The sequence below is a fragment of the Neopsephotus bourkii genome, unplaced genomic scaffold (genome assembly GCF_033783945.1).
Source record: "Neopsephotus bourkii isolate Nb327-2 ecotype Australia unplaced genomic scaffold, CSIRO-AGI_Nbou_v1 NB_53, whole genome shotgun sequence".
Classification (NCBI taxonomy): Eukaryota; Metazoa; Chordata; class Aves; order Psittaciformes; family Psittacidae; genus Neopsephotus; species Neopsephotus bourkii.
The window spans coordinates 2,370,134-2,397,330 of NW_026900570.1; the positions used below are offsets into that span (position 1 = coordinate 2,370,134).

The 27,197-nt window shown below is 41.7% G+C and overlaps 1 protein-coding gene across 1 annotated transcript in view; it reads left to right on the forward strand.

Moving 5' to 3' along the window:
• The first annotated feature begins 999 nt into the window (after positions 1-999).
• Positions 1,000-27,197, forward strand: part of DPP6 (dipeptidyl peptidase like 6) — a 559,516-nt gene continuing 533,318 nt past the window's right edge. Inside the window, exon 1 of the mRNA XM_061349178.1 lies at positions 1,000-1,310. Coding sequence (XP_061205162.1) covers positions 1,251-1,310 — 60 coding nt within the window. The 5' untranslated portion in view covers positions 1,000-1,250. The remainder of the gene's footprint in view (positions 1,311-27,197) is intronic.

Consider the following 27,197-nt stretch of genomic DNA (forward strand, 5'->3'; position numbering starts at 1 on the left):
GCCATTTAAGCATGTGATGGGGTATGTGCCCTTCAGAAATGAAGGAGATGGGATTCTTCAAAGCAGCCTTGGTTCTGGTGCATGATGAGCAACCAGAATGTTTCTGTTCTTCTTACCAGAAAAAAAGGAGCAACGTCAAGAAGGATTTTATTTATTTAAAATATGTTGTAGAAACATGACAAGCATACCTGAAACTATCTATTAAACAGCAATTTGACAAGATGAAGTGGGGATGCACTTAGCCTTGGCTATCTAGACCTTATTACTCAGGCATAAGGTGGGTCTTTTATCTTTAGCCTTTTTTGTTTGTTTGTGCTGGTTTTGTTTGTGTGTTTTGGGGAGTGTTTGGGGCTGTTTGTCTTGGTTTTGCTACTCTGTGAACTGAATTTCACAAAGTTTTTGTTGCAAGACAGAGAGACAGCGTCTGTCCTCATGGGCTGAAGTGAAGAGGTGGAACAGGGGAACAGGGGTAGGAGAAAATATCTGGATAATGACTCATGACAAGGGTTTTGTTTGTTTAAACCCCTCAAAAACTTAAAAATTAAAGACCAAAGTTTTACCATCAACGCCGAGTCGGTCGTGCAGCCCTTATTTCACCAAAACAAACCAAAAAAGCCCTGAACTCTAGCACACCTGGAAGAAGAATTATGAAAAAAAGTAAGACCCAAATCCTGCAGCTTGGCACTAAGTAAACATCTGTCAATCATAGCACAACCAAGCACTTAATTCACTGGAAACAGCTGGATCCCCAGCACCAGCAGGTCAAACCCGACCCTGGGGGAAACCTGGGCGGCTTCTAACGCGATTTCCCACGGCCCACGCTGGGGGAGATTAAAACAAAATACGGCTGGAGAAGTGAGGGCTCCCCGGGGAGAGTCGGGGGCGAGGCCGCTCCGGGCTCTGTGGCCACCGCGGCGTGGGGCGGTGCGTCCCGCGGAGCAGCGCGGATCCCAGCCATCCCTCCCCGCTGCCGCGGCGGCCCTGGAGGGCGGGCAGAACTAGGCTCGCCTCTCCTCTGCTGTGGAGGGCGGGGGAGAGCGAGGCAGGGGGGGTGTTTCGGGTTTTGTTTTGAAGCCGGGAAGCCGGGAGCGCTGCCAACGCGCAGACCCCGGCGGACAGGGGCAAAGTCCCGCAGCGAGCGGTAGCAGTCCGCTCTCTCCATCCTTCTGCCGCTCCGCGGGTGCGCGGACGACGCTGCGCGGGGTGCCGCGCACTGAGCCGAACTTTCCTGCCCGCCCGCCGGCCCCACCATGAACCAGACGGCCGGGGTGACCAACAACGTCCGCTGCTCCAGCGGCAAGGGGCCCAAGGTAAGACCGGCCGCGGGGTGCGGAGGGAGAGCGGCTCGGTGGGGTGCCTTGAGGTGGGGCTGCTTGGCTCCCACCCTCCACTGCTTCTGGACCCTAAACCTGTAGCTGAGAGCTTGCCCCCACCCGGGGCAGGAACCCCCGCGCTGCCATCACTTGGCGAAGTTGAGCATCTCTCCGTGGCCCACCGGGCTCGGGTTCCAGGCGGGCAGGCACTGCGCCCCGCCGCGCCCAGGGCAGCGTGTTCGGGCTGCGGCTCGGGGGTGCCCAACCGAGTCCCTGGACTCAGGGTGCTCCAGCCTCGCAGTCCTAAGTGCTGGAACCGTCCGAACTCGCACGCCTGCTTCAGAAAGGGTTAAAATGATTCTAAGGTAAGGATTTGTGGTGGTGTGTAGCGTGGGATCAGGTATATCTTTATCTGCTGCTTTTGCTTCTTGCCACGGGGTGTTTGCATAGCCTGCATTAAAAAAATTAGCTGGGATAAAACACCTTATTGTGCACTCTGCTGAATTCAACCGAAATGAATTGGGTACTTGCACCTGGCCCAAATCAAATGTGCATTAACCTTTTGTTGGTAGTAATGAACGTGGTCCTTGTCTGCAAGCACTGATGCGCTGCACTATAAACTGGTGTTGTGTAGGTGTATGTGCCCTCTTGTAGGCAATTCTGTTGATGCTGTTCTTCTGCAACTCTTTGAAGTGTTTTTCAGTGTTTATGTTTCTGTTTTATGGTGGATATTTTTTTACACCCCAAGGATTTCAAGTGGCTTTTTGAGGCTGGCACTTTGTAAAGAGACATGTTTCTCTGTTAACTAATGGGATGCACCTTAAAGAAATGCAGAATTCACCTTTTTTATTTCATCTCTCAATACTGGCTTCCTGTTCCATCTTCTACACTTGATGTAGTGTTGTTTGAGATACTGGTACTCTGTTCACGTGGTTGGGTAGTTCATATCTGGTCAGCGGAGACCTCCTTCTACAAACTCTTAAGCACGCAGATTTATCTCGTACCTCTCCTTCTGTAAAGTGAATACAGTTATATCTCCTTTTCTCATATGATCTTTTTAGGATTAAACCCACTAATCATAAGACTATGTGAGTATTAAAAGATGCAACATGATGAGGGCTGTGGAGGTACACAAACAAATTAGATGACTCTCCTGAAATTATTTGCTTAGCTCCATGACTAATCATATATTTGAAGTTGAACACATGTATAAGCTCTTTGTGTAGTTGAGGGGCCTTAAATTGAAGGTTCACTGTGGATATTTTCTCTAATTTCAACACCGGGCCTCCTTTCCTTGCACTTTCTGGTTCTCTTTGAGTTTTGGGTAGAAAAGCTAAAGTTACTGAATATCAGTAAGAATTTATCATATCAAGCTGCTGACCTGACACTTCAACGTGGAAGGAAGAGCTGGGGCACAAATGTGTGTATTCTTAGCACATGATAATTGATACATTTGTATTTGTCTTGAAGGCATCTTCATCTTATTTTCAAATGCTGTAGGATGTGCATATTTTTTTCCATTGGAAATAAATATTTTTTTTTCAAGTCAGAAGATTGACTGCCTTGATGGTTTCAGGTTTTTAATTAAAACACAGAAGGCTCCATGCATGACTGACTGATTCAGTTGCAAGGAAACCTTGCAGAGTTCAGAAATGAGAGTGCATAAAACAGAAGTGTTGAAAATGACAGCTTTCTACAAGTGTTGTGGAAATTAGTATCTTAATAGAGAAAGACTATTTAATATCAGAGCAGAGGAAGAAACAGAGGGAAATGTGCCCATACCTCCTTTATTCACCCCGTCCCAGACACCCGGTCAGCACATGACTGTAACAACATCACGGGCTGTCCTTTGCCTGTCACCGGCTATGTAAAGACTGTGAGGGAATGGGAGAAAAGGAGGAGTATAGCAGCAATTTATAGAAGACCTGAAATTTTATGGTGGAAAAGAGGCAGATATGGGTGACGGCTGGGTATTGGCAAATGGGAGTAGATTGTGAAAATAATGCAGGGCAGAAATCCATTGTAAATCAAACACTGTTGTTTCCACTGCTCATGAAAAAAACCCAAAAACTTGTTAGTGTGTGTTGCGTTTCTCCCCCCCCCCCAAAAAAAAAACCCCGCAAGTCTTCACATTGTGTCAACTCAAAAAAGCTGCAAATGCCAACTCACTGGGGCAAGGTCACTCATTTCTTCCTGGCCTCACTGTGAGTTTTCCTCTAGCTAGGCAATGGGCACTTAGACTTCAAATTTCCTTTGCAAGATTTACAGCTTTGCACAGTTGCGATAAGCAAAGGAGGTAAGACTTTAAAGGTGGGATATGATTGACGTCCTTAAGTAGATAGCTTGATTGTAATTCCAAACTCTAGTAACACATGCCCACTAAAACATGTTTGGTTTTTTTTTTTTTTTTACTTTTCTATTTAATGCTTTTTATCTGATTTTAACCAAGATCTAGCTCTAAGCCACTTGAGTGCTGTTGAAAGATTGTGATTTATAGCTGGAGAACTATTTTTGAGACATAGTTTGTGTTGCATACAGCTTCTAATGCTCTTTTTTTTCCTGCCTGTGACTAATCCTGTTGCCTTTCTTAAGACAATTTGTAGGAGGAAGGCAAGAGGATTCACCCCAATGTTGTAATGAAAAGCTTTGTCACAGGAACATTTCTGATGTGTTCAGGTGGTTGGGGTGGTGAGCCCTACAGCCACTGAGAATCTGTATGAAATGAAGCACCTCTCTTGTGTGGGCTGGGAGCAGGCTTTGGCTCCAGTTAAGGAAGTACATATTATTGGAAAAATATTCAGATTCTGGCATAAGAATTTGAGGTTCACTTCCAAGCTGGGACATTTTGACAGAATTCTTGAAGGAATTAATGAAGGCTAACTCCATATGGGGACTTGGGCTTTTCAGCACTGCATGTTGCAAATCCTGGCTTTTGGCTTTTATTCAGCAGTCCAAAGACCCATGCCAGCCAATGCGAGGCACAGATATTGTGTTTTAAATGCGACTTGTGTTCTTAGATTAGGACCAAGGAAGATGCTGTGAGAAGGCGCTGTGTTTCATGTCAGAACTCCCAATTTCATCTATCTTGAAGGAGGAAAATCCACGGAAAACGTCAGAGGTGTTCCTAAAGAAATTACTTCTATTTGGGATCCTCCGTATGGGTACAGTGAGCAAGGAGGTATCCCATGGAGCAGGATTTGTGGATCTGGTGTCCTAAGTGTGATGAGGATTCAGAGACCCACTAGCTCTTGTTCTTTGGGGGACTGCCATGTCTACCAGGAGACAGGCTGCTTCACAGCGAGGCCTCCTATCTCTTCTTTTGTAGGGGGACCATTGGAGAGCACAGGGCTGTTCTTTGGAGTGGGGAAGACAGAAAGCCATAGTGTCTCCTGGGGAGAGTGGGGTGCACAGTCTCATTATTTTATATGAAAACAGATTTAGCCAAAACAGTGGCTGACAAGCACAATCTGGAGGGTAACAGTCCGAGCCTCCAGCATTGTACACTAGCCTCAGCTACGCACTAGTGCACACTGGTTGGCACAACACTACGGCTGGTTCAATCTCTTTTGACTTCTCTCTGGCCATATTTTTGAATGACTATAACATGTGGTTTTGTGTGGAGCTCGCTCTTGGAGATGGTCAGTGTCTGTCTTCTGCATCAGGTCACCTAACTGTGAGACCCATTGTGCTGTGAGATGTTAGTACAAGTCCTTTGGCAAATGCTTATATGTTCTGGTAGTGCTGCACTGATGAGTACCTGGATAGTTTGTGTGTGTTTTGAAGGCAATGTAGTCATTTTATTACCTAAATTGTACTGATGTTTTATAAGACATTTAAATATTTTTTAGGCTTTAACCTCTTCCCAGTCCTGATCCTGATGGGTGAGTAGGAGACAAGTGTTTTCCTGGCTCAACAGGAGTGATGAGAGTCAATCAGGCTGTATGGTAAAATAAAACAATACTGAGTTAAACCTGAACAAATGGTGCACATTTCCATCATGGATTCCTGTGTTTTACAGGACATGTTTTGGGCTATAACAGATACTAAGCAACCACCCTTCCTCTCTCATCTTTAAGTATGTAAGCATTAAGAAAAACTTGTTGAATCGAAGTGTTGAGGTTAGGACATCTGTTTGAATAACTGCAACCTGATTTTTAATCAATGATAATGAATGCTCAGGGATAACAGCAAATCATTTGGACAGCTTGTTGTGTTGGGGTTTGGTGTTTTTTTCCTTTTAAAGGAGAGACAATTGTACTAATTAGCAATATTGGTATGTAAGAAAGTGGGTGTGAAAACAACTCAATGAAGTAATTTGAAGTATTTGTTAAAGTAAAGTACACTCAATTAAGCTGAACTGGAAATAGAGTTTTGATTGCACCCTTGGTTGCTCTCTCATTGTTCTGGAAAGAACAAAATTAACCTGTAAAACCAAATTGCTCATGTGGAGTGTTCCTACAGAAATGAATCTTTGCAGGGAGTTGCCCTGATCTAAAGAGACAGTGCAGTGTTTGTATAGCCATGGTCAACAGGTCAGTAATATCCTTTTAAGAAGGTATGAGAAAGCTTTGGGTTTTTTTTATACTGGCTTATTCTTTCAACAATTAGTAAGAAATTAGTGCAACCACACTGGATGAATCTAATTTTCTTCTTTTACATGAACTATTCCACTCATGTGAATTGCACTAGTTTCAGTTGAATTACTACTTATTTATGTTGGTTTAATTGTAGCGAGATTCAATACCTCTAAAGTTATGGCAGTAATAGAGCCACAGAATTTCTAGCACTCTTGGATGCAGAAAATGAAGATAAGGATGCTGTGGTAGCTCCTTTGTATTACTGCTGAAGCGGAAACGAGTCCAGTTTTACTTGCACATTTTATTTTACTGTGTGTGATAAGTTGCCATGTATAGGCACAGCTAAGCAGTATATTTTTGAATTGTCCAATTTTAATACACTAGTGGAAATGCAAGGTTGACTTCCACACCTAGTAAGTATTAAAGTAGGACTTGACGTAGCTGCCAGGGCTTTGAAACATTATCCCTCAGCTATCTTAAAAATCCAGCCTTGCTTAAAGGGCAGTCCCTTGGAAATTATACTTCCATCTCAAAATATGAACCTTTCAGAGTAGTCCAATACAGCACTGCAGGGGAGTCCCAGCCGAGATCGAGGCCCAGTCCTGCTGGATGCTGTAGCCCCATATAAACATGGATTTGCCTTCAGAGTGCTGATGGTTTAAGCAAAAAGTCGGGAGAAGGGGCAGGCAGTGAAGTAAGGTGCTGAGTGTAAACCAGAAAATCTGCCAAGCTTAATGTAATAATAATGATCTTAAATTCTGTGAAAGCTCTTGGCTAGGTAGAAATGATCGTCTGAAGTTGAGCTTGTTGGCCATGGAAAATGAAGGTAATATTAGCCATTGTCCATTTAAAAGCCTGCTGGCTCATCAGCACATGCTCCTGACATCCCACCAGCATATCCCTCTCTATGAAGCATGTTACCTCTTGCCCAGTGTTGTGTCAACAGGAGAAATCTGTGGGCAAAGGAGGAACAAACTGTAGACTTGCCTCCTCTGTCCATTGGGAAACCAGGTGTTAGTTTGGATCCTTACAGAACAAGGTTTTGTTTTGCACATGGCATGGAACTGTGTGGTGTTAAGTCTTTCTCCTCTACCAGTTTGTACAGATTCTCTACCTTCCTAGTCCTTTGTTGGAGATCCTTCACAAAGCAGCTGCAGAGGTAAAACCTATCAAAACTAGGAATGCTGAAGTCTAAATCACGGAAAAATGTTAGGGAACTTATGGGGAAGTGTTTGAAAATAATTCTTATCACGTTCTGTGTCTCGTAAATTGTAAGTTTCCATTTGATGTTATCTTGTGCAGGTGCTGAATTAGTGAGAGGAGTTTTGCTTCAGTTGATGTAAATGGAAAGAATATTTTAGAAATTTCTAATACCTGAAGTAACACAGCCTTAAGGATTTTAAGAGTAACAGCCAAAGGAACAAGGTCTTGACCAGAGTGTGTATAATTTCAGATTGTGAAATCTGCTTTCTCTGTAATTCTACCTGTAAACCTGTTGGGTTTTGTCGGTTAATTCCAGACACGTTTCCCTGAGTGCTTCCTGGGACTGAGTGTCAGCTGTCTTGTAAAGTTCCCAATAACAGGAAATCTTGCAAGGAGGGGTGGTGGCAGGTTCAAGACTACAAATTTCAGTGGAAAGCTGAAATGCCCCTTTGAAGGATGAGAGGAGAAAAGGAGATGGCCAGGGTGCACTGAGTGATCAGAAACCTCCTGGTAGGGGTCATGCTTTCCCTGACTGGAAGGTATCTGACTGCAAGATGCAGCCTGGGGAGGAGCAGGCTCTTCTAGTCTTGGTATTGATGGGGCATCTTGTGTAGGGTATTTGGGGTGAAAGGGAGCAAAAGGAGCCGTGGGCTTTGTACCTTTGTGCAAATACACACCAGCAAGGGCATGCTTAGCTTAGAACAGCTGTTATTTTAAGGTTTTGGGGGGAGGGTGGTGCATGAGGGAAGGGTTGGAGAAGGACCATTCTTCCCCCAGCAAATGTTTGCTAGGAGTGTTATGGTAGGGCTGTGCAGAGGTCAGTGGGTTTCCAGTGGTGTGTGGGATTTCATTCTCCATATTTCTGCCCTCCAGCATGGGGAGCCGTGAGCCCCAAATCTGAATGAGCTGTGGGGATTGGTGACACCAGAGCCCTCCTGCTCCGTGTTTATTTGTGGGTGCTGCTCTTCCTGCTGTTTTTCATCTTTAATGAGAGCCAAACACACCATAAAATTTTATTGGGTGTTTATGCTGACAAAATTAACTAACAGTTGGTGCTTTAAAAGTGCAGCCGGAGCTCTGAGCACTGTAACTGGAGACTGCAATGGCTTTTTAACTGGTGTAGGACACAGCAAATGTGTGAGTGCCAATGTCATTCCACCATAAACCTTCTTATATACATTTTTATTGACCAGAACCAATTAATTGATATTTCAAAAAATAAAAATAAAAAACCTTAGCACAGTAAGTGCTTAAACAAAATCATGTTTTCAGGCATTAGATAGCTGGAAGCTCTGTCAAAATTGTGTGGTTAATTTATAATACTAAGACCAATGGGCTGATAATCAAATCGGCTTAGCCATTTAAACACTTTAACGCTTAAGTCAAATAATAGATTTATTTTAGCATTTTGATTATTGTGTTTCCTAATAAGATAAGTATAATATCATGCTGTGAATGTTGTGAGGATCACTTGAGGCCATGATGTCAATGGGAGTACAAAGGACTAGGCTGTAGAAAAGAAGAAAAAGAAAGGGATTAAATTCAGACTCAATTTTTTATTCACTAGAATGCATTTGGCTTATTTCTATATTAACACTGTTAAGTTAACATAGAAAAGACATTTGCTTTCATTCATTTGACGCCTTTATTTTCATTCCGTTTTCCCACGCCTAGTCTGGAAAGGGTTTGATGTTTATGATCTTTACATTAGGCTGGAGGTTTTTATGCTGCTTTTAAAACAAAATGAACAGAATGACCTGCTGGGATTTTTTTAATACTTTTGTTCGGGTTTTTTTTTTTTTTTTGTTGTGTTGTTTTGGGTTGTTTTTTTTTGTGTGACTTAAATAGTTTTATTATCAATTAGCACTGCTTTTCCACACATTTACCTAGGTACAGGTAGAGTTGATTTGCATTTCATGCTGTGGGCAGAAATAAAGTTTAGCTAAAAGACTTGCGCTAGCACTCAAGGGGAATGTTCCAATTCCTGGATTAAGCCCTGAGTTACACTGGGATACTCTCCAAGTGGTTTAGGCTTTACATTTTTACACTGTCACATTGTGTTTCAATGCCAGACAATGCTACCATCAAGAAAATGTTCTTCAACCTGCTTTTAACCTCCCAGCATAAGCATGGTCTTGATGATCTAATGGTAAGTTGCAGCAGTCAGTGGTAGTTGTACCTCACCGAGACTGGGACAGATACTCTGCCCATGCTTTAGTTTTTTCTCTTCGTAAAAACAAGGATGAGCACTTCCCTTGCATGAGCTCTTTGGTGGAGGATAACAACTTGATAACCCACTAAGTGGGCTTCTTATCCTTACTGTTGGCCTTCTGTTACTGTGCTTAAAATCTGAGAATTTGGCAAACTTTAGTGTAATTAAGAACATATCCTACTTTGTAATGAAGAAAAAGAGATTTTGGAAGAACAGAGAGAGAGGAGGTTGCACAGTCCCTAAACCTTGACCCACAAGCCTTGCTGCAGAAGATGACCTTTATTCCCGAAGGTGAAAGTTGTGTTGCAAGCACAGAGCAGGTGGAAAAGAGGGGAGCTTATCAGTGTTTCAGCTCACTTGAAAGGAATGTTGTTAAAATTATAAAACCTTGAATAGTTTAAAAGGAGAGCGTGTACAGCAATCATAGGTGTGGTGATTTCAAGTAGGGAGAATGAAATACACTGCAGCAAAGCCAAGGCTTGACCTCAGTGAGAGGTTTGGGGTGACAAAGGTGGCAGGTACTAGCCTACTCTCAGTTCTTCTGGCAGATTGAAAAGGGGCAGGACATTAACATTTTGAAGTTAACTTGCTTGCTTATTGCAGATGGCATCTAAAATTGGAATACTAGGAAGGGGCTGAAATTATGGCAGTCAGATGTGTGCTGCTGGTAATTTATTGCTGCTCAAGGCAGCAGGTACACCATATGCCTTTTCTTGGTATATTAATTTATGCTTCTAGGCTTTTGACTTTTCTTGGACTTTGCCATAGCATCTGAACATCCTAGTGTTTGCAGATTTTTTGTGCAGTTTTTTATTCAAGTCAGATTTGCTGGATAATGACCTCACAGGGAGCCTTTGCCACTGCTTGAACTCCGTTCTCCTAAGTGGAAGATCAGATAGTCTTTCATAAGTAACAAGTCCAGGAAAGGACCAGCAGCAGGGACTCACATAAGTGTTATTTCTATAGCAGCACTCCATGGGAACTCTAGTTGCATATTGGGATTCGATTGAACAAGAGTCTTTCCAGCCAGAGAGCATATTACTGCTTCCTACATCAAAGAACTTAATGTTTTAAAATTGTTCATTGATTTATGGTCATTCCTCAAACAAGGATTTTATTCTTCACTTTATATTCTTGCTCCTTAGCACTGATTTCTGTGTGTGATCCCATTGATTGTCATGGAGTTTCTTTTACGCTACCTAACATGAATCAGGGTTGCACCTGGGACCCAGTGGAAGCACACAGTGTAATACATTTCTCTTGATGCACTCTGTTGACTTGCTGCCAGTCCTCTTGTCTGACCACCCATAGCACAATTAATCTGCCAGCAGAGGACACCAAAGCTTTTCAGTCACTTACTCCGAGTTTAGCAACTCTTTATAGTTATAGATCTCTTCTGCAGCAGGTCAGGACGAGCCTTCAATTTCCCAGTCCCTGCTGCTCTCTGCATGCTCTGTACCTCCATATTTTTTGATTTGTTCCAACTTTAGTCACTTGAGTTATCTTGATATTGCTAAAATACCCTAAGGCTGCAGCTGTATTACAGAGCATAGCTGCACCTTGCCTGTGTCTTTCACTCCCTCATTTAGTGTTCATTCCTGCCTCCTTCCTACACCTGCTCTGCACTTACTGGGAGCTGAAAATTTAACTTTACAAAGAAGTTAATTTTGGTGAATAAAACCAGCTGGTTCTCCATTACTTTAAGTAGCAGGGGAAATTTGCTTGTGATTTTTGTTAATCTGTGTTAATTGTTGACCATAGAGGGCATTTATAGCATAAAAACATGCACTGCCTTGCTGGTTTATCCAACTCTGGGACACCAAAGGAACTGATTTGGGTTCCCCTTCACACAAACCACTGAAAGGGTGCTGATGGCTCCTAGTTGCTGCAGTATGGGCTTTTACAAAGGTATTTTAAGTTGCCACTCAGAAACTGGACATAGAATTTCTAACCATATATTACCATAACAGACGTATTAGCCAAGGGTGAAGGGAAGAAAGAAATTGTTTATGGACCCTCAAACTCTATTTATGGCACTAATTCAAGTGTGTGTTAGGTTTCCCCCCCCCCCCCCTTTTTTATCCCATTTTCTTTTTAGAACAGTAGGGAACTTCAGTGCTTTTTTATGACTTTAATGGAAAGTAATCAATGCTGTGCACTATCACAGTCTTATGATAAAAATACCTCAGTTAAAACACTCTTTGACAGCAAAATATTCTGAGTGACCTCCAACGGTTATCCTTCCTCAGGTACTTTCCTGATGTAGCTTCCATATATTTTACAGCATGTATTTTTCACCAGAGAATGTGTGATTGGCAGCTGATATGGACTACCTAAAAGAGAGGGAGATTACTCTGGTTTTGTTTTAAGCATGGGAGGGATGTCCACTTCAAACTTCCAGTAATGTCAGCAGAAGGAACACACTTAAGTCTCTTGTGTGCTGATGGAAAAAATTACCTCTTAAGCTTTTTCAGTGTAAAGCATAAAGTTTATTGAAGAACCTAGTAATAAAGAGCTATGGTTCCTGGTGCTTACAATTTTAGTGATTGGATGAAAATGAGGTCTCCAGCACTTTAAATTATAGTTTTTAGAGGAATTACCACAAATGACTTATTCTTTCTTAAAAGCTCCTCTCTTACTTCCTTGTAAGCATTTGTTAGATTTTGATACGAAGATCATCCAGAAGAAAAAAAAACTATCAATATTTTATTCAATAGAATTAAGCTGTAACTTCTATATTCTCATGCTTTGGAAACAGCAATTGAAAAGAGTTAGGAGAAAGCTAACAAATTGCAACATGGTCCTACCACTCTTGTTCCTAGACTTAGAAGCAGCATTACTGTCTTAGTTAAGCTGCTACGAACAATGACTGCATCCAATGGAGGAATGGACATTCTTTTTGTAGAAATAGAATGTTCTGTTCTTTGCAGAGGCTGAAGCACACAGATGCACCCCAAAACTAAAACAAGATGATAAAATGTAGGTGTTCTCAAAGCAAAGGTATATTTTTATTTTGTGTTAGAGGAAAGGTATCTACTGTCCCATGAGCTGTTTGAAAACCAGTATGCATAATCTTGCCAGCATCGCATAGTTCAAGTAGTAGTGTTTGGTGAAAAAGAGACTGTTGTGGTGAGTGGGAAGGGTATAGTGGAGTATCACTAAAAAGGCACCTTCTTTCTGATGTATAAATGTGAACGAGTCTTCACATTTTGTCTACATGCTTGAGTGCTGTAACAGCACTCCTAAGCACCACTGTAGCAGCATTCCTAGCATGAAATTTCATTTACTTTCCAAGGTTTCCAATTTAATTTAATACAACAAAAAAGAAAAGAAAAAAAAGTTCAAGTTCATAGCCAGCGTTGCTGCAGAGGTGAAAAAATACCATCAAAATAATGCCGAGGTGTTGACTTGAGTTCTCAGATTAAAACTCTTTCTCTGCACTAGCTGGGTAATCACTGTAAAGTGATCCTTGAAAGATAGGACTCAGTTTAAGGATTAAACTTAAAAGCACTGATATTTAGGCATGTAATTTCTTCTCACATGTAACCTAGGGGCAGAATTTTTTTGCAGTAGTGCTGTGTGAAATATGCCATGTGTCCTGTCTGCTCCTGTTCCACAGTAATATGGATTTCCCATGGGACTTGGGTTGTGTCTGCCATCATGTCTTGGTGATGCCAGCACATCTCAAATGATGATGAGTATCTTTATTTAGGCAGGGGAATTGGATGGACAATACCTAAGCTCACGTTGTAGTCAATGCTGTAGAGTCTAGAGAGTGATGAAGCTCAGTGTGAGGTCGCTGTGGGAGTTTAGACACCTGGCACTTGTATAAGCGCTTAAATGTAAGCATCCTAATCTCACATCCCTCTTGTAGTGTCAGCCTTGTCTACTGTGTTACTAGTTGTCAGTGTAGGTAAGAAAAGCTGAGAAGAATTATGGTATTAAATTCTTGCCTGCCATTTCCCAAGAGCCAGGACATTTCTTATAGGTCGGGACAGATGGCTGAATACTAGGGTGTAGTCAGCATACCTGAGATTGATTTATCTTTAATAATGCAAGGCACAGCAGTGAGAGCTTGGGGAAAAATGACTGATTTTATTTTCTTAAAATTCAGGTTTCAGAAGAGCATGGGTTATTCTGATCAGGGTAATTGTGGCAGCAGACTTAGGTTGATGTCTGCATTTCAATCTTGATGAATCCTTCAAGAGGCAACCTGTTGTCTGGACCAAGAGAAAAAGGATGCTTACATGGATTGGAAGATACCTTTTTCCTTTTTATATTTTTTTTTAAGGTTAGCCCAGCCAAGCCAATCCTTTTGAAATGGGTGAAGAAGGGTTGCAAAAATGCTGGTATGAGTGTGTAGAAGATTTATGAATCTCTGTGCTGAGCATCAGCAAATCGAGATAAAGCAGGCAAGGTTAAATCATGCTTTGCCTGTAATTGTGAGCATGATATCAGTGTTGGTGTCTTTGACTGCAAAGTCCTTTGGGAGCCCTGTAAGGCACAGTGCAAGCATTAGCTGGTCAGCTACTACTTCAGTCTGTGCCTTATTTTGTAAATGTTGTTCTAAATAAATTTAATCAATAATGAGATCTTGTGTTAAAAAATACACTGCTTTCTGCTGATACCATATATTTTTTGCCACAGCAGATTCCTCTCCCCTTACTGTTCTAAGAACTAATGATGAGGTATTTACTTCAGTGTTCAAAATAAGGCCAAGGCTCATTTACACTCCCTTAACATGGGTTTAATGCTGACATGGTGACATTTCTCTTAGTCCTGTTGTCATAGTCTCAGTAGACTTTATCCAGCATGTGGCTTGATGGTAAAGAAAAATCAGCTGTGTCAGTGTTGCTAACAGCTCTTGTTATAGAAACAGTGTTAGCATTCTACCCTGGTTCTTTCATATTTAGTAAATTGAATCTAAATTATTTAGAACTTTGAGATAAGGAAATTTCTTGAAGGCTCTATTTTGGGAAACATACATGGTTTTAGTCTCTTTTTCTGGTAAGTAGCTTTGGCTTATACATTTAGAGTTTGGTGGGGGTTTTTATGTAGTTGTGCTTTTTAAAGAAGATCTATTTTTCTATATAGAAATAACTCTATGGCTAAATGACAGAATGACTTAAAATTCAGTGGGGAAATCATCAACTTCAAGGGGAAAATGTGGACACATTAGAAAATTATTTTCAAAACTCTGCCAGAATTTAGTAAGCTGTGTTTTAGTCATTAGCCTCAGAGAGAGGAGAATAGGGGTGAAGGAAGAGGCAGTCATCAGCTAGGATATTTCTGTGGACTCCATTGCTGTGGTGTTTCAGCTCCTCAAAACCTCTAATGAGATTTTCTTAGATAACTACTGATTGCTGTTAGACTGGATTGGATTACATTAGATTAGTGCAGTTTTACAGACAGTGCAACTGAGAAACAAGGACAGCAGGGACCGGATTTTGAGAGACATTTAGTCACTTATGTATTAAAACATGAAATACAGTGGTATTTGTGAGCTCTTTATAGAGCTTTTATGTTTTTTGGTTCTCTCTTTCTGTTTTGAACATTCCACAGGTGCTTTCCTAAAACACAGGCCATGTAATTTTGAAGCTTACTTCAGTTTCCCAGGTTCCTCTGGGCAGTCTGTGGAAGAGCAAAAGATAAGGGCCCAGGCTTCACTGTGGTCTATCAATAAACCAATCACTCAGTTATTTTTCCTCTGGCTGGCAGAAGGAAGGTGTTTGCACATAGGTGGTATAGGGGCATCCCTCGAGACCACTGGCCATTGCTGATGGCCTATGTACTCTAGAAATGTAGGTTCCTATCTTGCATTGATTTCAGCAGGCTTATGCGTCTGAACACTTCAAATGCTCTAGCCCTTTAAAACTGCTCCTGGATGATTTTGACTTATGAGTGTCCACAGCCATCAGGGATAACAGTTTCATGCGCAGCCCCTTGCTTCTATCTTTTAACTATCAAAAGTATAAACAGTTTTGTGAAAATAGAACACTTAGACCATGGTTTCAGGTAAATTTAAATTTAGCCTTTGAATTATTTACAAATTAAATCAAATAAATGGATTGCATTTGTAAATATTAATTTTGTTTAGTCAGAGTTGGGGACCATATGTGATAATGGGAGGATGCTTAGCAGTGTTATTGAGGTGAAATTTTGCAAGCTAAGTCCAAAAGTGCCATCAGCTTCACTGCCACTAACTCTGAAAATAACTGAGGTGCATCACCAATGAGTTACATGACTTCATCAGTCCTCAAAGCTCTATGATCATAGAATCACAGAATAGTTTGGGATGGAAGGGACCTTTAAAGGTTACCTAGTCCAACACCCCCTGAAATAAGCAGGGACATCTTCAACTAGATCAGGTTGCTCAGATACAGTCCATCTTGACTTTGGATGTTTCCAAGTATGGTGCATCTACCATCTTCCTCTCTGGGCAATCTGTGCCAGTGCTTCATCCCCATCATTGTAAAAAATTTCTTCCTTATGTCTAGTCTGACTCTACTATCTTTGGTTTGAATCATTACTCCTTGTACTGTTGCAACAGACCCTGCTAAAAAACTTGTCCCCATCTTTCTTATACGTGCCCCTTAGGTACTGGAAGGCTATTCTAAAGGTCTCCCTAGAGCCTTCTCCAGGCTGAACAACCTCAGCTCCCTCAGCCTGTCTTCATAGAAGTGTTTCATCTCTCTGATCATTTTACTTTTGTGACCCTCCTCTTTACTTGATTAACAGGTTTGATAGGATTGAGATTAAAAGAAAAAAAAAGGGGGTGGGGGGGAGAGAGAGGTGTGCATCTAAATATCCACCTAATTTACTGAGATATTGAACTGGAGAAGAGGTTAAAAGCATGCTTCAAACACAAATCAGATTTTGTTTCTCCCATTATTGCTCCCAAATTCTCCCGGAATTGTTTTAAAATAAAGGCATCATCTTTCCTTGAGTCTGTAGGGAAAAAAATGCTGACGTGTCCAGGGCAAGACTGGGCAGTGTGAATCTGGAGAGGGTGGGAGCCTCCTCTAGGCCCCAAGGGACGGAAGGGTGCAGAATTCAAGATGTCCCATTTTTTAGCTTTTCCCTATGGGCTGCTGCTGAGCACTTTCTGGAGGTTTCAGGCCAGTTTTCACAAGTCCCTGTGCAGTAAAATGGCAAAATCCTATTTTGAAGTGCTTAATTCTCTGCAAGACAGTACATATAATCTAGGGTTTGGGACTTTATCAATGATTTGCTCCGTTACTAAATTTTCTATGGACTCTTCACACTAAAAATGATGAATTGTCTCCCTGTACTTACTACATATTGTAAAATATTGTAATATCACACTGGTAAGGAGCACTGATGCCCAGAAATCCTATGGGATATATACAGAATATTATGAATTGTTTATTATTTGCAAGTTTGCAGTCCTGCAAAGGGTGGTTTTTTTTCTGGGATCTCCTGTTTCATCTGGTCTGGTCTGATGGCTTTCTGCACGGCATGCCCATGATATGTGAAAAAACATAAATCCTTCACTTGGCTTCTGCTGAGCAAAACTCCTCCATGACATTTAATTAGCTCCAGTTTGCAAAGCCCTGAACAACAGTCATTTTGCTTTCTTCTCGTGTTTGCTGCATACAGAGAGCAAGATCAGGGGACTGAATAGTGGCCCAAGTGTTTTAAGCTATGTTTTTATTTTTCCTGAATGCTGCTTGGAACCTTTTCACAGAGGACCCCTGTTTCCCAGCACTGTTTATGGGTGGGGAAGAAGAGATGCCTGTCTTGAGTGAAGCTCTGAGGTCTCCTCATTCAAGCTGAGGTTTTTTGTTGGCTTGGGTTCATACACACTCTACTAGTCACTAGATTGCTCTGCTGTTCCTTAAAGTATTTTGATAATGGAAGTTTGGCATTTTTTTCTCTTTATCACATCCTTGTTTTTCCATTTCCTTCATTATAGGCAGTTGACTTGTAACCTCCTGCCTTGCTGTGGCTGGATGTTAGATTGTTAGAGCAGTGACACACCCTATTAAAGCATCTTGCTGCCTAACCAGGCACAGTGCTTCTACAAAGCTCCCTCTTCCTTCAAATAAAGATCAGAAAGATAGCAGAGTGAGAAAACCATGCTCTTTAGGAATGAATAGCATGTTTGACTGAACCAGAACAAGTGGGCTGCAGTTATGTACTATTGGTGTTTGTGCATTTCTTGCATTCATGGATTGATTGATAGCCAGTGATAGTTGGTTGCTAGTTTAAGATCATAGCTGTGCCCTGTGACTAAGAGGGAGAGTTTCAGAAGAAAATGTATTATATGAGCAGTTACAGCATATTTTGACCTTGATCTTTGGGTATAGCCAAATACCCCAAGGGAAATTCAGGACAGCACAGGAAACAGAGCTGGATTTAAGGCTGCTCCAGCAGGCACTAGATTCCCACATCCCAAAAACTACTGCAGCAGCCAGAGATCAACAGTAATGGATCAGTTGAGTCTCAACACTGTCATGATGCTGAAATGCTTGAGTTAGATTGAGACATGGGATACCTAACCCTTGCTTGCCATTCCCAGCAGAAAGCTCTTTTCTCGTCCCCTTTGGGGTGATGTTTGTGTATGAAACCTTGAGGCCAAAGAGGAATTGCAGCACTGTATTTTTGCAGCCAGCATGGCTTTTCTCAGCAGGGCCCTTCTCACTCTGCATGGCTGCCAAGCATTACAACCCCCCCCTGCCATAGTGTATCATGCAGTGCATATCCATGCATTTCCAGCTTAGCAAGCTCCCTTTGCTGTTTGCCCTTCACAGCACCCCAGTGATAGAGATCCTGATCTCCAGGGGTCAATTAAAGAGTATTTTTAAAAACAGCTCCCTTTCACAAGAAGAAAACATTTACAATGACATCCATTTCATCCTGCCCCTTTCCATCTGAAAAGGCTTGGTTTTCAGTTACTTCTGTAATTCTCTCTTAAAGTTCCTTTCACGGTGCACTGCAGAAGGAGGGGAAAAAAAGACAAGACACGAGGAGATTTTGTATGCTAAGGAGGCTACTTCAGACAGAGGCAATTAACTGACGTTGTACAGCTCATACAAGAAAGTCGGGAGATGTGAACTGAAGATAGTCTTTGAAAATGTGGTTAACAAGCAGAGCTTGAAATACTCTGGCTGCAGCAGACTGGGCTGAGGGCACGGTGATTTGATCCTGTGTACTAAGCAGTTTGTTTACTGCAGTCTGAGATGAGGACCGTAGCTCCCTCCATCCTCAGATTGACAGATGCAGTGCAATCTTGCTCCATGCTACATGGAGGCAGCCCAGAAATCTCTTGCATAAAGGTTGTATGTGATTATTTTTTTCTTCTTTAACATATTTGCAGATGAAGTGATATACTTTGTTTGTAAGAGAGAAGCAGCTTATTGATATAAACCAGGAATTTAATATAGTTTGATAGTAAATGCATCAGAAAGATTTGATGGTGAGGTACACTTGTTTACTGCTGATGATACCAAATGGAGTGGGGAAGTGGACACTTTGGAAGGGAGACCCACCCTGTAGGAAGACCTATATAGGCTGTAAGAGGGGGCTAACAAGAACCTCATAAAGTTCAAGGGCAAGAGTAAGGTTTTGCACCTGGAAAAAATACAATCAAGAGGGCAGCACAGGCTGGGATCCACCTGACTGAGGAGCAGCTCTGTGGAAAGGGACCTGGGGGTCCCTGCACAAGCCCAGTAGGAGTGAACAGTGTGTGCTGTTACGGCAAAGAAAGCCAGCAGGAGGCTGGGTTACATCAGGGGCATCGCCAGCAGAGATGAAGATGCCATTATTCCACAGTGCTTGTGTGGCCACACCTGGAATACTGTGTTCAGTTTTGGTCCCTGCTCCGCACAAAAGATGCAGGCAGGCTGGAGAGTGTCCCAAGAAGGGTCACAAAGATGATCCAAGGACTGGGAAGCCTGTCCTATGAGGAAGGTCTGAGAGAACTGGGTTTGTTCAGTGTTGAGAAAAGGGGGCTGAGGGGAGACCTTATCATCATGTTCTGTATTTAAAGGCTGGTTACAAACAAAATGGAGACTCCTTTTCTACAAGGAGTCACATGGAAAAGATGAAGAGCCATGGGCACAAGTTATGCCTGGGGAGATTCTGACTGGACAGGAGGAAAGTTTTTCATTACGAGAACAATCAGCCATTGGAATAATCTTTGCAGGGAAGAGGTGGGTTCCCCAGTACTGGACACCTTTAACATTCAACTGGACGTGGTGGAGGACCACCTTGTCTAGAGTGTGCTTTTGTCAAGGAATGTTGGACCAGATGACCCTTAAGGTCCCTTCCAGCCTGGTACTCTATGATTCTGTGAATTCTTGAACCTAAGAATCTTTACGTTCTTAGGTTTCCCTATCTAATGTTTTTCAGGGTCTATGACAGCTCCATGAAACCCATGGAGCTGTCAGGATTCCAGCATGGTCTGTTTCAAGTACTGGTGGGTGATTAAGGAACATTGTCCTCCTTATCTTGCTGAAGAAAAGTTGTGAGCACCTCTATCGTTTGTCCTGGTGTATATCCTTTCTTGAAAATAAATATCTGGTGTTCCAAATACTCTCTCTTCTTCTCACTTTCCTAATTAGCATGGTTTTGCAAGTTAATTACAGAGATGTGTGATGCTTAATTATGCAGGTTACTGGCTCAGGAGTTGTTGACCTGGAAACATTACTTCATTGGCAGAGTCTGAGCTTTTTTTGGTTCTTTTCTTCTATTTTTTTGTTCTTTTCTTTTTAGCAGCTCCCTCTTAACTTTTCATCTGCTCTGCAGTAAGTGTGGGTTGCTGACAGGTTCAGGTCTGGTGATCTCAAGGGCTACTTCTATTAACCAAACCTGTCCTCTCTATTTCTAGAAACAGAATTTGTGCTTTGGGAACTAAAGGCTGCAGCTTCAGTGCCAGCTGTTATAGGAGCTTCTCTAGTTTCTAGTGTGTTGTATTCATGGATTTAGGTAGATGTCACTCATAATAGAAAAATTTCAATACTTGTTTGAAAGCTGCAGAATAAAGACAGGCATTGTAGCATTTGAACCTGTAATACAGGCTGTCCTTGCTTTAATGCGGCTAACAGAGGAACAGAGAATGCACATCTTGGTAAAAATGCAGTGCATTAGCTTGTGATTCAGTGTTGACTAAGCTGGCACAATTTTACTTAAAAAATATTTGAAGGCAAAGCCCTATTGACCAGTCCCAAAGTTCTTCTTGAAGTGCTGCTCTTGCTGGAGGCACACCGATATGTGTGGAAGCAACCCATGCGCCTGACATGCACATAAATCTAGTGCAGTAGTAAGGTAGAGATTTGTTTTCTCCTCATAATATCAAGCGAGAGCCACTTCAAGTCTCATACTAGCAGGCTGCAGAAGTGATTAATGGTGTAATTGGATCCAGGCTTTTTTTTTTTTCCTGCTCATTCAAGTTTTTTACACAAGGAGCCAGAATACGTAAAAATCTATAAAGGATGAGGTTCCAATTCTGCACTTTTTCTGTGCATGAATCAACTGCTGAGACTGGAGCTGATTAAAAATCAGAATTTATCTTTCCTCCAAATTTTTGACAAAATTGCTATGATTGCATAAACAGAGCTGGTTTTCTCAATCTGCCTTTTCCTGATGGAAATCTGTTCTAGTAGAAATCTTCTGCCGGGTCTTGTTGAAGAACATATGGATCCTAAAAATGCTGTGACTGAGGAAAGAGGCAGTTGTCTGCTTGTGCATTAAAAAAAAAAAAAAAAAAAAAAAAATCAACAACAGCAACAACAAGAACCACGGTTTCGGGACGTAACATTTCTGCATCCAAATCCAGTTTCAGCAGTAAAATTAAATAAAATTAATACATTTATTCCCTATGACAGAAAGCTGTAGGTGTTTGACAGAGGCATATTCAAACTCAAGATGCAAGGCCTACTATCAAGGGGGTGAATGTGCTGTCAGATAAACAAAAACCACTGTATAAGGCAGTACATTCATAGTAACATCCAGAGAGATAATATATTCCAGAGCAAAGATAAGCATCCTAATACATATAATTCAATTGCATGTACCAAATTAAATCACAGAAGTATACTTTCTTACACTGAATATATGTATCTTCCAACAGGAAAGCTGAATTTGGCTTTGTGGCTCAATTCTGTTCTTTTTACTTGTTCATGTGAATAGTATTTTTAACAGTTACTTAAGCAGGTTGGAGTTGGTGGGGTTTTGCCAGCTTCTGTAGCATTTCTCCCAGCACAGGTGGTCACTGGCTAAAAATCCTTCAGGGAGGGTCAAGCGTTGGCAGGAAGAAGTTGCAGTTCCTGCGGGGACTTGGCTGGAACCTCAGTTTAAAATGGAAATGTCATCGGTTTGCTGCAGTAAAGAAGCAAAGATGCTTCTTTCCCAACACTGACATCCCAGATGTGCTTCCAACATTATTTGAAATTCATGGAAATTAGATATATATAGCACGACACTCATTAATTCAAATAGAAATGGAGCCCCAAATAGTAAGCAAATGTTTTCAACTTTCATGTGCTAAGTTGCATGAGCCTATTCTTAGCTTATTCATTCCAGGTTATGATCAAACTGGATTAAGACATGCACTCGTATTTAGTGACAAGTTTGACGTAGCACCTTGAAAGGTGGAAGGATAGTTAACTGATTTCCACAGCTATCAAAGTATTTGCTTGTAATTAGCAATCAGAAGCATGAAAGGATTTTGTTGCATCAGGGATAAATCTTTAAATAATGCTTCCCAAAGCTTTCTTTATACTGGCCTCTGTGTTTGAGGCAAATGAACAGAATTAGAAATGAATCAAAGGAAAAAGTGGCACTGGAGAGAAAGAGTCAAAAATCAAATATCTTTTGACAAGTGTCTATCACAGAATTGCTTTTCTTTTGAATCACATTGAGCCTTTTATTAGATGAGTGCTAGCTGCTTTTTAAACTGCTTTAAGAGACCATCCTTACTGTTGATCATCCCCCCAAATAAACAACAAATAATATGTGAAATGTGGAACTGGGGAGCCAAAGTGTTTTGCTCACTATTTCATTGCAGGTCAGGGGCAGAAGGTTCAGGAAGGCTTGTAGGTCCCCAGTTACCACTGCTTAAGGCATTACTGACTCTTCAGTAGCTGCAGTCTGGACGGGGGCAGTCAGGGCCTCAGCTGGGTTTCCTGGGGTGTTTTTGATCCTAAGAGCTCTTGCCAATGGATGACAGGGATAACTTGAGGGTGTCTTGTTGCAGCTGCTGAACTCAGAACTGGTAGGAAGATGTTGCTTGGAGCATTCAAGGCATCTCTGTTTTGAGGGATGTACGTGTGCTTTGTGCCCTGAAGTACAAGCTTGAAACAGATTGTTAGGTGATGTTTTATACGGCTGACTGCTAATTGTGGTAGGAGGGTTTTCTGTGCCAGGAGAGGACTCTCTCCATCTGACCATGAACTGCAGAGGGAAAAGTCCACTTGAGTGTTCAAAACAGTTTTCAGCTGAGCTCTGGAGAAACATGGGTGCTGCTCTCAGCCCTGGTGAAACCCTGGGCTCTGGCATGGACCAGGAAGGTTGTTGTCCCTGATTCAAGTCTTCACTGTGTTAGACAAGATGATGACAATCACCTTAAATAGTTCTGATAATTTCTGGACCAAGTGCATTGGTTCTCTGTCGACAAGAGACTGAATTACCTGGTGTGGCATGAAAACTGGGTGTGGAATGACTTGTTCCCTTCACTGCTGTGCTCCTTGTTGGAGCACTGTCTGGATTGCTACCCTGTAACCTGCCAACAACAGCTTTTGGATTGAGTGTTAGTGGGATTGAATTACTTGTCCCTGGTATCTCCAGGCACAGTGCTCCCTTCTCTGCTGCTGCTTCTCTGTGTGATCTCTTCTGTAATGCTTGGTCCTTATGGAAACACAACAGGAGAAGAGTACATGATGTCCCTGTGCTGAGCAGCCTGCACATTTCTTTCCTTCAAGTGACAGGCTGCCTCAACTCCAGTAGACTAAATGTGCCTGGGACGATTCTCAGACACTGAAACCATCTGGTATAAACTGCTTGCATCTCTACAGCTGCTTGGAGCCTCCCAAATAGGATGCCAATTGGTTTTCAGCAATGGGTCAGCACCTGTGTTAATACCTAAACTATACCCAGGATCTGTTTGGAGAGCATTAGGTGGGAAGGTCCAAAACCATGTTTGTGACTGTGTTAACAGTTTATCTTTCTAAAGGTTTTGGTACTAATGCCTATGAATGGTCCTTGACATTGGTTAGTTTATTAGCACAGAGAAATGTGGCCCTTTCCCTCTTTTCTTTGAGGGGACTGGTCCCACAGGTTGCGCAAGAGGCAGGAAGATGCCAACATTGTGAAGCCTTAAGTGAAGAGAATAATCTTTTCTTAAAATCATGCAATCTCATGATAGCTCTACGTGGCTCCAGGCTAGTACTAAAATCCAGAGGAAAACTCCTGAAGTGTTTTGCTTACTTTCACAAGTCAGTAAGTAATCTCATGGCATCTTTATAGAACAGCAAAATGAAAGGACTCAAAATGAACACTGGCATCCCAAAGGCACCTTTCCTTGTTTACAGTGTCTCTTCAAGGTGGCCATTCTGTTACTTGGATATTGGAGGCACTTGGGCAAAGCTTCTTTAAAGACCCGTGAATGGATAGGCTATGTGTCAAAATGCAATTTAAAAATAAAAAGGGCACATAATAAAAACAATATAATTCCATAACTCTTAGTACCATTAAACCAGTCAGCAGGGGATGTAGAAGTCACCCAGGAAAGAAAAAGCATGATAATTTTTTTAGAAGAACATAGGCTGATAAATTACTTGGCAGCTTCCAACCATCTGGGGAGAAAAATAAAGTATGCTCATCCCTGCTTGAACTGATGAATTGAAACTACAAAAAAGACTGGGATTTTGTATTGCTGGTCTGCATGTTAATTCAGAGCCTGGAGCTGATGGATTCTGCATTGACTGAGCATAGTTAGTGCAGTGTGCGAGTTGAGAACTTGCCTCTGTGATATCGTCTGAATAATTTCAATCTGGTGAAAATGGTTGGACAGAGAGCAAGATCTATAGTGTTGTTTCCTGGGAAAATGAGGTGTTATGTGATCACAATGTGTGTTTGAACGCACAGTTGCTTCCCCTCCTCCTCCCCAGTAGTTTTTTGATTCAACTAGCCAGTGTCAACCAGATCTGATTAAAGACTTGACAAGCTTCATGAAAACCAGTGGTTTCATAGAGGAGAGAGACTCTTTTTATGCCTGCACCATATAAAAAGCTGCAGTGTGGATTTACTCACTAGGACACTGGAGGAACTGTACAGAGGAGGATTAATAGAAATGCTCCAACCAAGGAGGAAGTGTCAGGGGGAGTTGATACCTTATAAGACATCAGGGAATCTAGCCATGAGCCATAGAGCCGCAGAAGACCGGACTTCAGTAGCTCCATTGCCCAGAGAGCTATTTCCCTCCCCTTGTTTTCTTTCCCTCTGCTCTTCCAGCCAGCCATATAATGCTATTTTAAGGGCTATGGGTTGCTAACAGATAAAGAAGATACGGCATTATGCTTAAGACTTCTGGAAGGTGGCCCCAGTAAAGCAATTACTATCAAAGAAACTGCCATCTAGAGCATGCTGCCTTCCTGAGGCAAGAGTGTAATGGTGGAGCATCAGGTTTCTACATCTCCCACTGAACTCTTGGCATTCCTGCTGTAAGGAAAGGTTGGGCCCTTTTTAGGTGAGAAGCAGCTATTGCTGTGAGAGTTGGCTGTGCTGTGATAGTTACAGACCTTTTGTAATGCAGCCTGTGACTTGTACCCTTAGGACCAGCAGATAAAATGAAAGTGTGTAGTTTTTAGCATGTCCTGCTAATTTTTGGACTGAGCAGGTTGTTTGTAATGTCTAATAAGTTACGATGATGAGTAGGATTCCTTGGACAAATGACCCCTGTACAAAGCCCCATTCCTGTGGGGCTTGTGGTGACCCAGAGGAGACTGAGCTAACACCCACTTATGACCCCAGTGAGCTAAGTGAGAACAGAAGGAAAGCGGTTTCCATAGGAGCAGTTAGGCAGAAAATAATAAATAAATAAATAAATAAAAATTCTGTGTCCAGACTTAGTGTCCTTTGATGCTTTTCAATAGTGTGGTTATGTGTGCAAGAAATTTTAAGAGAAAAAGGAATGAAAACAGCTAACGGGCAGTTTGAGCCATACTTGTGAGATGTGATTGTAGATGTGGATGGTATTTACCTAGATACATTTTCAAATAAGGACTTCCACCCTTTCTTCCTTTGCATGAGAGGAGTGTAAGCATTCGTGAAACTATCCCACTATTTCTTGTAACTTCAGAGAGATGGTGGACACAGGAATGGTTAGGAGCTGTTAGTGTCCTTCACTGATTCAAGAAGGGACAAGTATTTAACAAGTAACCAAACTTTGGGGCTGACAGGCCTCAATGTAGATTTTTTAAAATTATATTTTAGTGAAAAATACCCAATATTCAGACTCACATCTGTCAGCTTTTGTCTTTTGTCTTTTTGTTTCTCGTTCAAACTCTTTTTGTAGTTAATAATTTACATTTTGCAGACTTGCTGTTCACTTTGTTTTGCTCTGCACTGCATTCTTTGAAAAAGCATAGGAGCTTTCCTCGATATGATAACCAAGACTAGGTATAATATATCCAGAAAGGTCTTATCACTTCCTTACAGTGTACAGCAATTATAGTAGCACTTTTGATTTACATTATATTCCCCTAGCAACCACACATTTTCTTTGCTGCTTTCGTTTCAGCTGCATATTGGACTAATGGCTTTGGGATATTTTTTCTTACAGTAAAAATCCTTAATCTTTTAAACAGCTCCAAATTGGTTTGCTGATCAGTGTGCTAAAACTTATTTTTATCATGGCTTTTCTTCTTTATTATTACTGCTTCCAAGCCCTGACCTGTTAGTTTATTCATTTTTTGCATAAACTTTAAGCTCTAGCGCTTCATTGATTTAATACCTGGCTGTATATTTTTGTTAGATTTGGGAGGGTGATATAGGTACTCTGTGTCTACTCCAAATTGGTATTTGCAGACTTAGCAGCCATATCCAAGCCTTTTGTGGAGGGTGAATGCTGGCACCCGGGAAGTATTTACTCCATCCACAATACTTCCACTGTTTGTGTTGCTGTTGAATTTCTGCTGTGAATGCCTTCAGGATAAAACAGCATTTTCCCCCTCCTGTTATCCACTGGGAAGAGAAGAACCACTCAGAAGAGCTCGTTTCTGTTCGGTGGGTGTTAATTTATTATGGTGTTCTAAATTTGTATATAAACAAATGTTAATTTGGGAGCAGGTGGCCTTTATAGAGACAGAACCATCTGTAGGGGACTGATTCTAATTTAATTTCTTTATTTCTGTTTCTATTTCTAGAACACAGCTATCACTCAGTCCATACTCAGTGCAAGGGCAAGTGGGGGAAGCCACAGGTAGGACCTAGCAGGTGCTGAGCTGCAACTCAGCTGGTACTAATGTGGGAGCAGTTTAAGCAGTTTTCTTGCATGAATTGCTTCAAAGGTATTTCTTCTAGTCCTCACCTCTCTATGCCATAGTTAATGTCCATAGGCTCAAACCCTAAGGCTCAGTTGTGACAGTATTTTGGCAAGCACTAGCCCTGCAGAGGCATTAAGGCAGTAATGAAAGCAAGTGTCATTGTGTGAGTTAAACCTGAATTTCATTTTCTCATCAACTTTAATGATATAATACCATGTGGTGGAGAGGATCGTCTTGTAGGTGTACGATGAACTCAGGGAACTAATGATGAACTTAGGGCTTGCTCCTTGTTATCATTTATCTGGTGAGAGCTGGACCCTGACCCTATTCCAGCATCAGAACAAGCAGCAGCCTTTGTTGGGGCAGCAGATTTGGCTATCAGTAG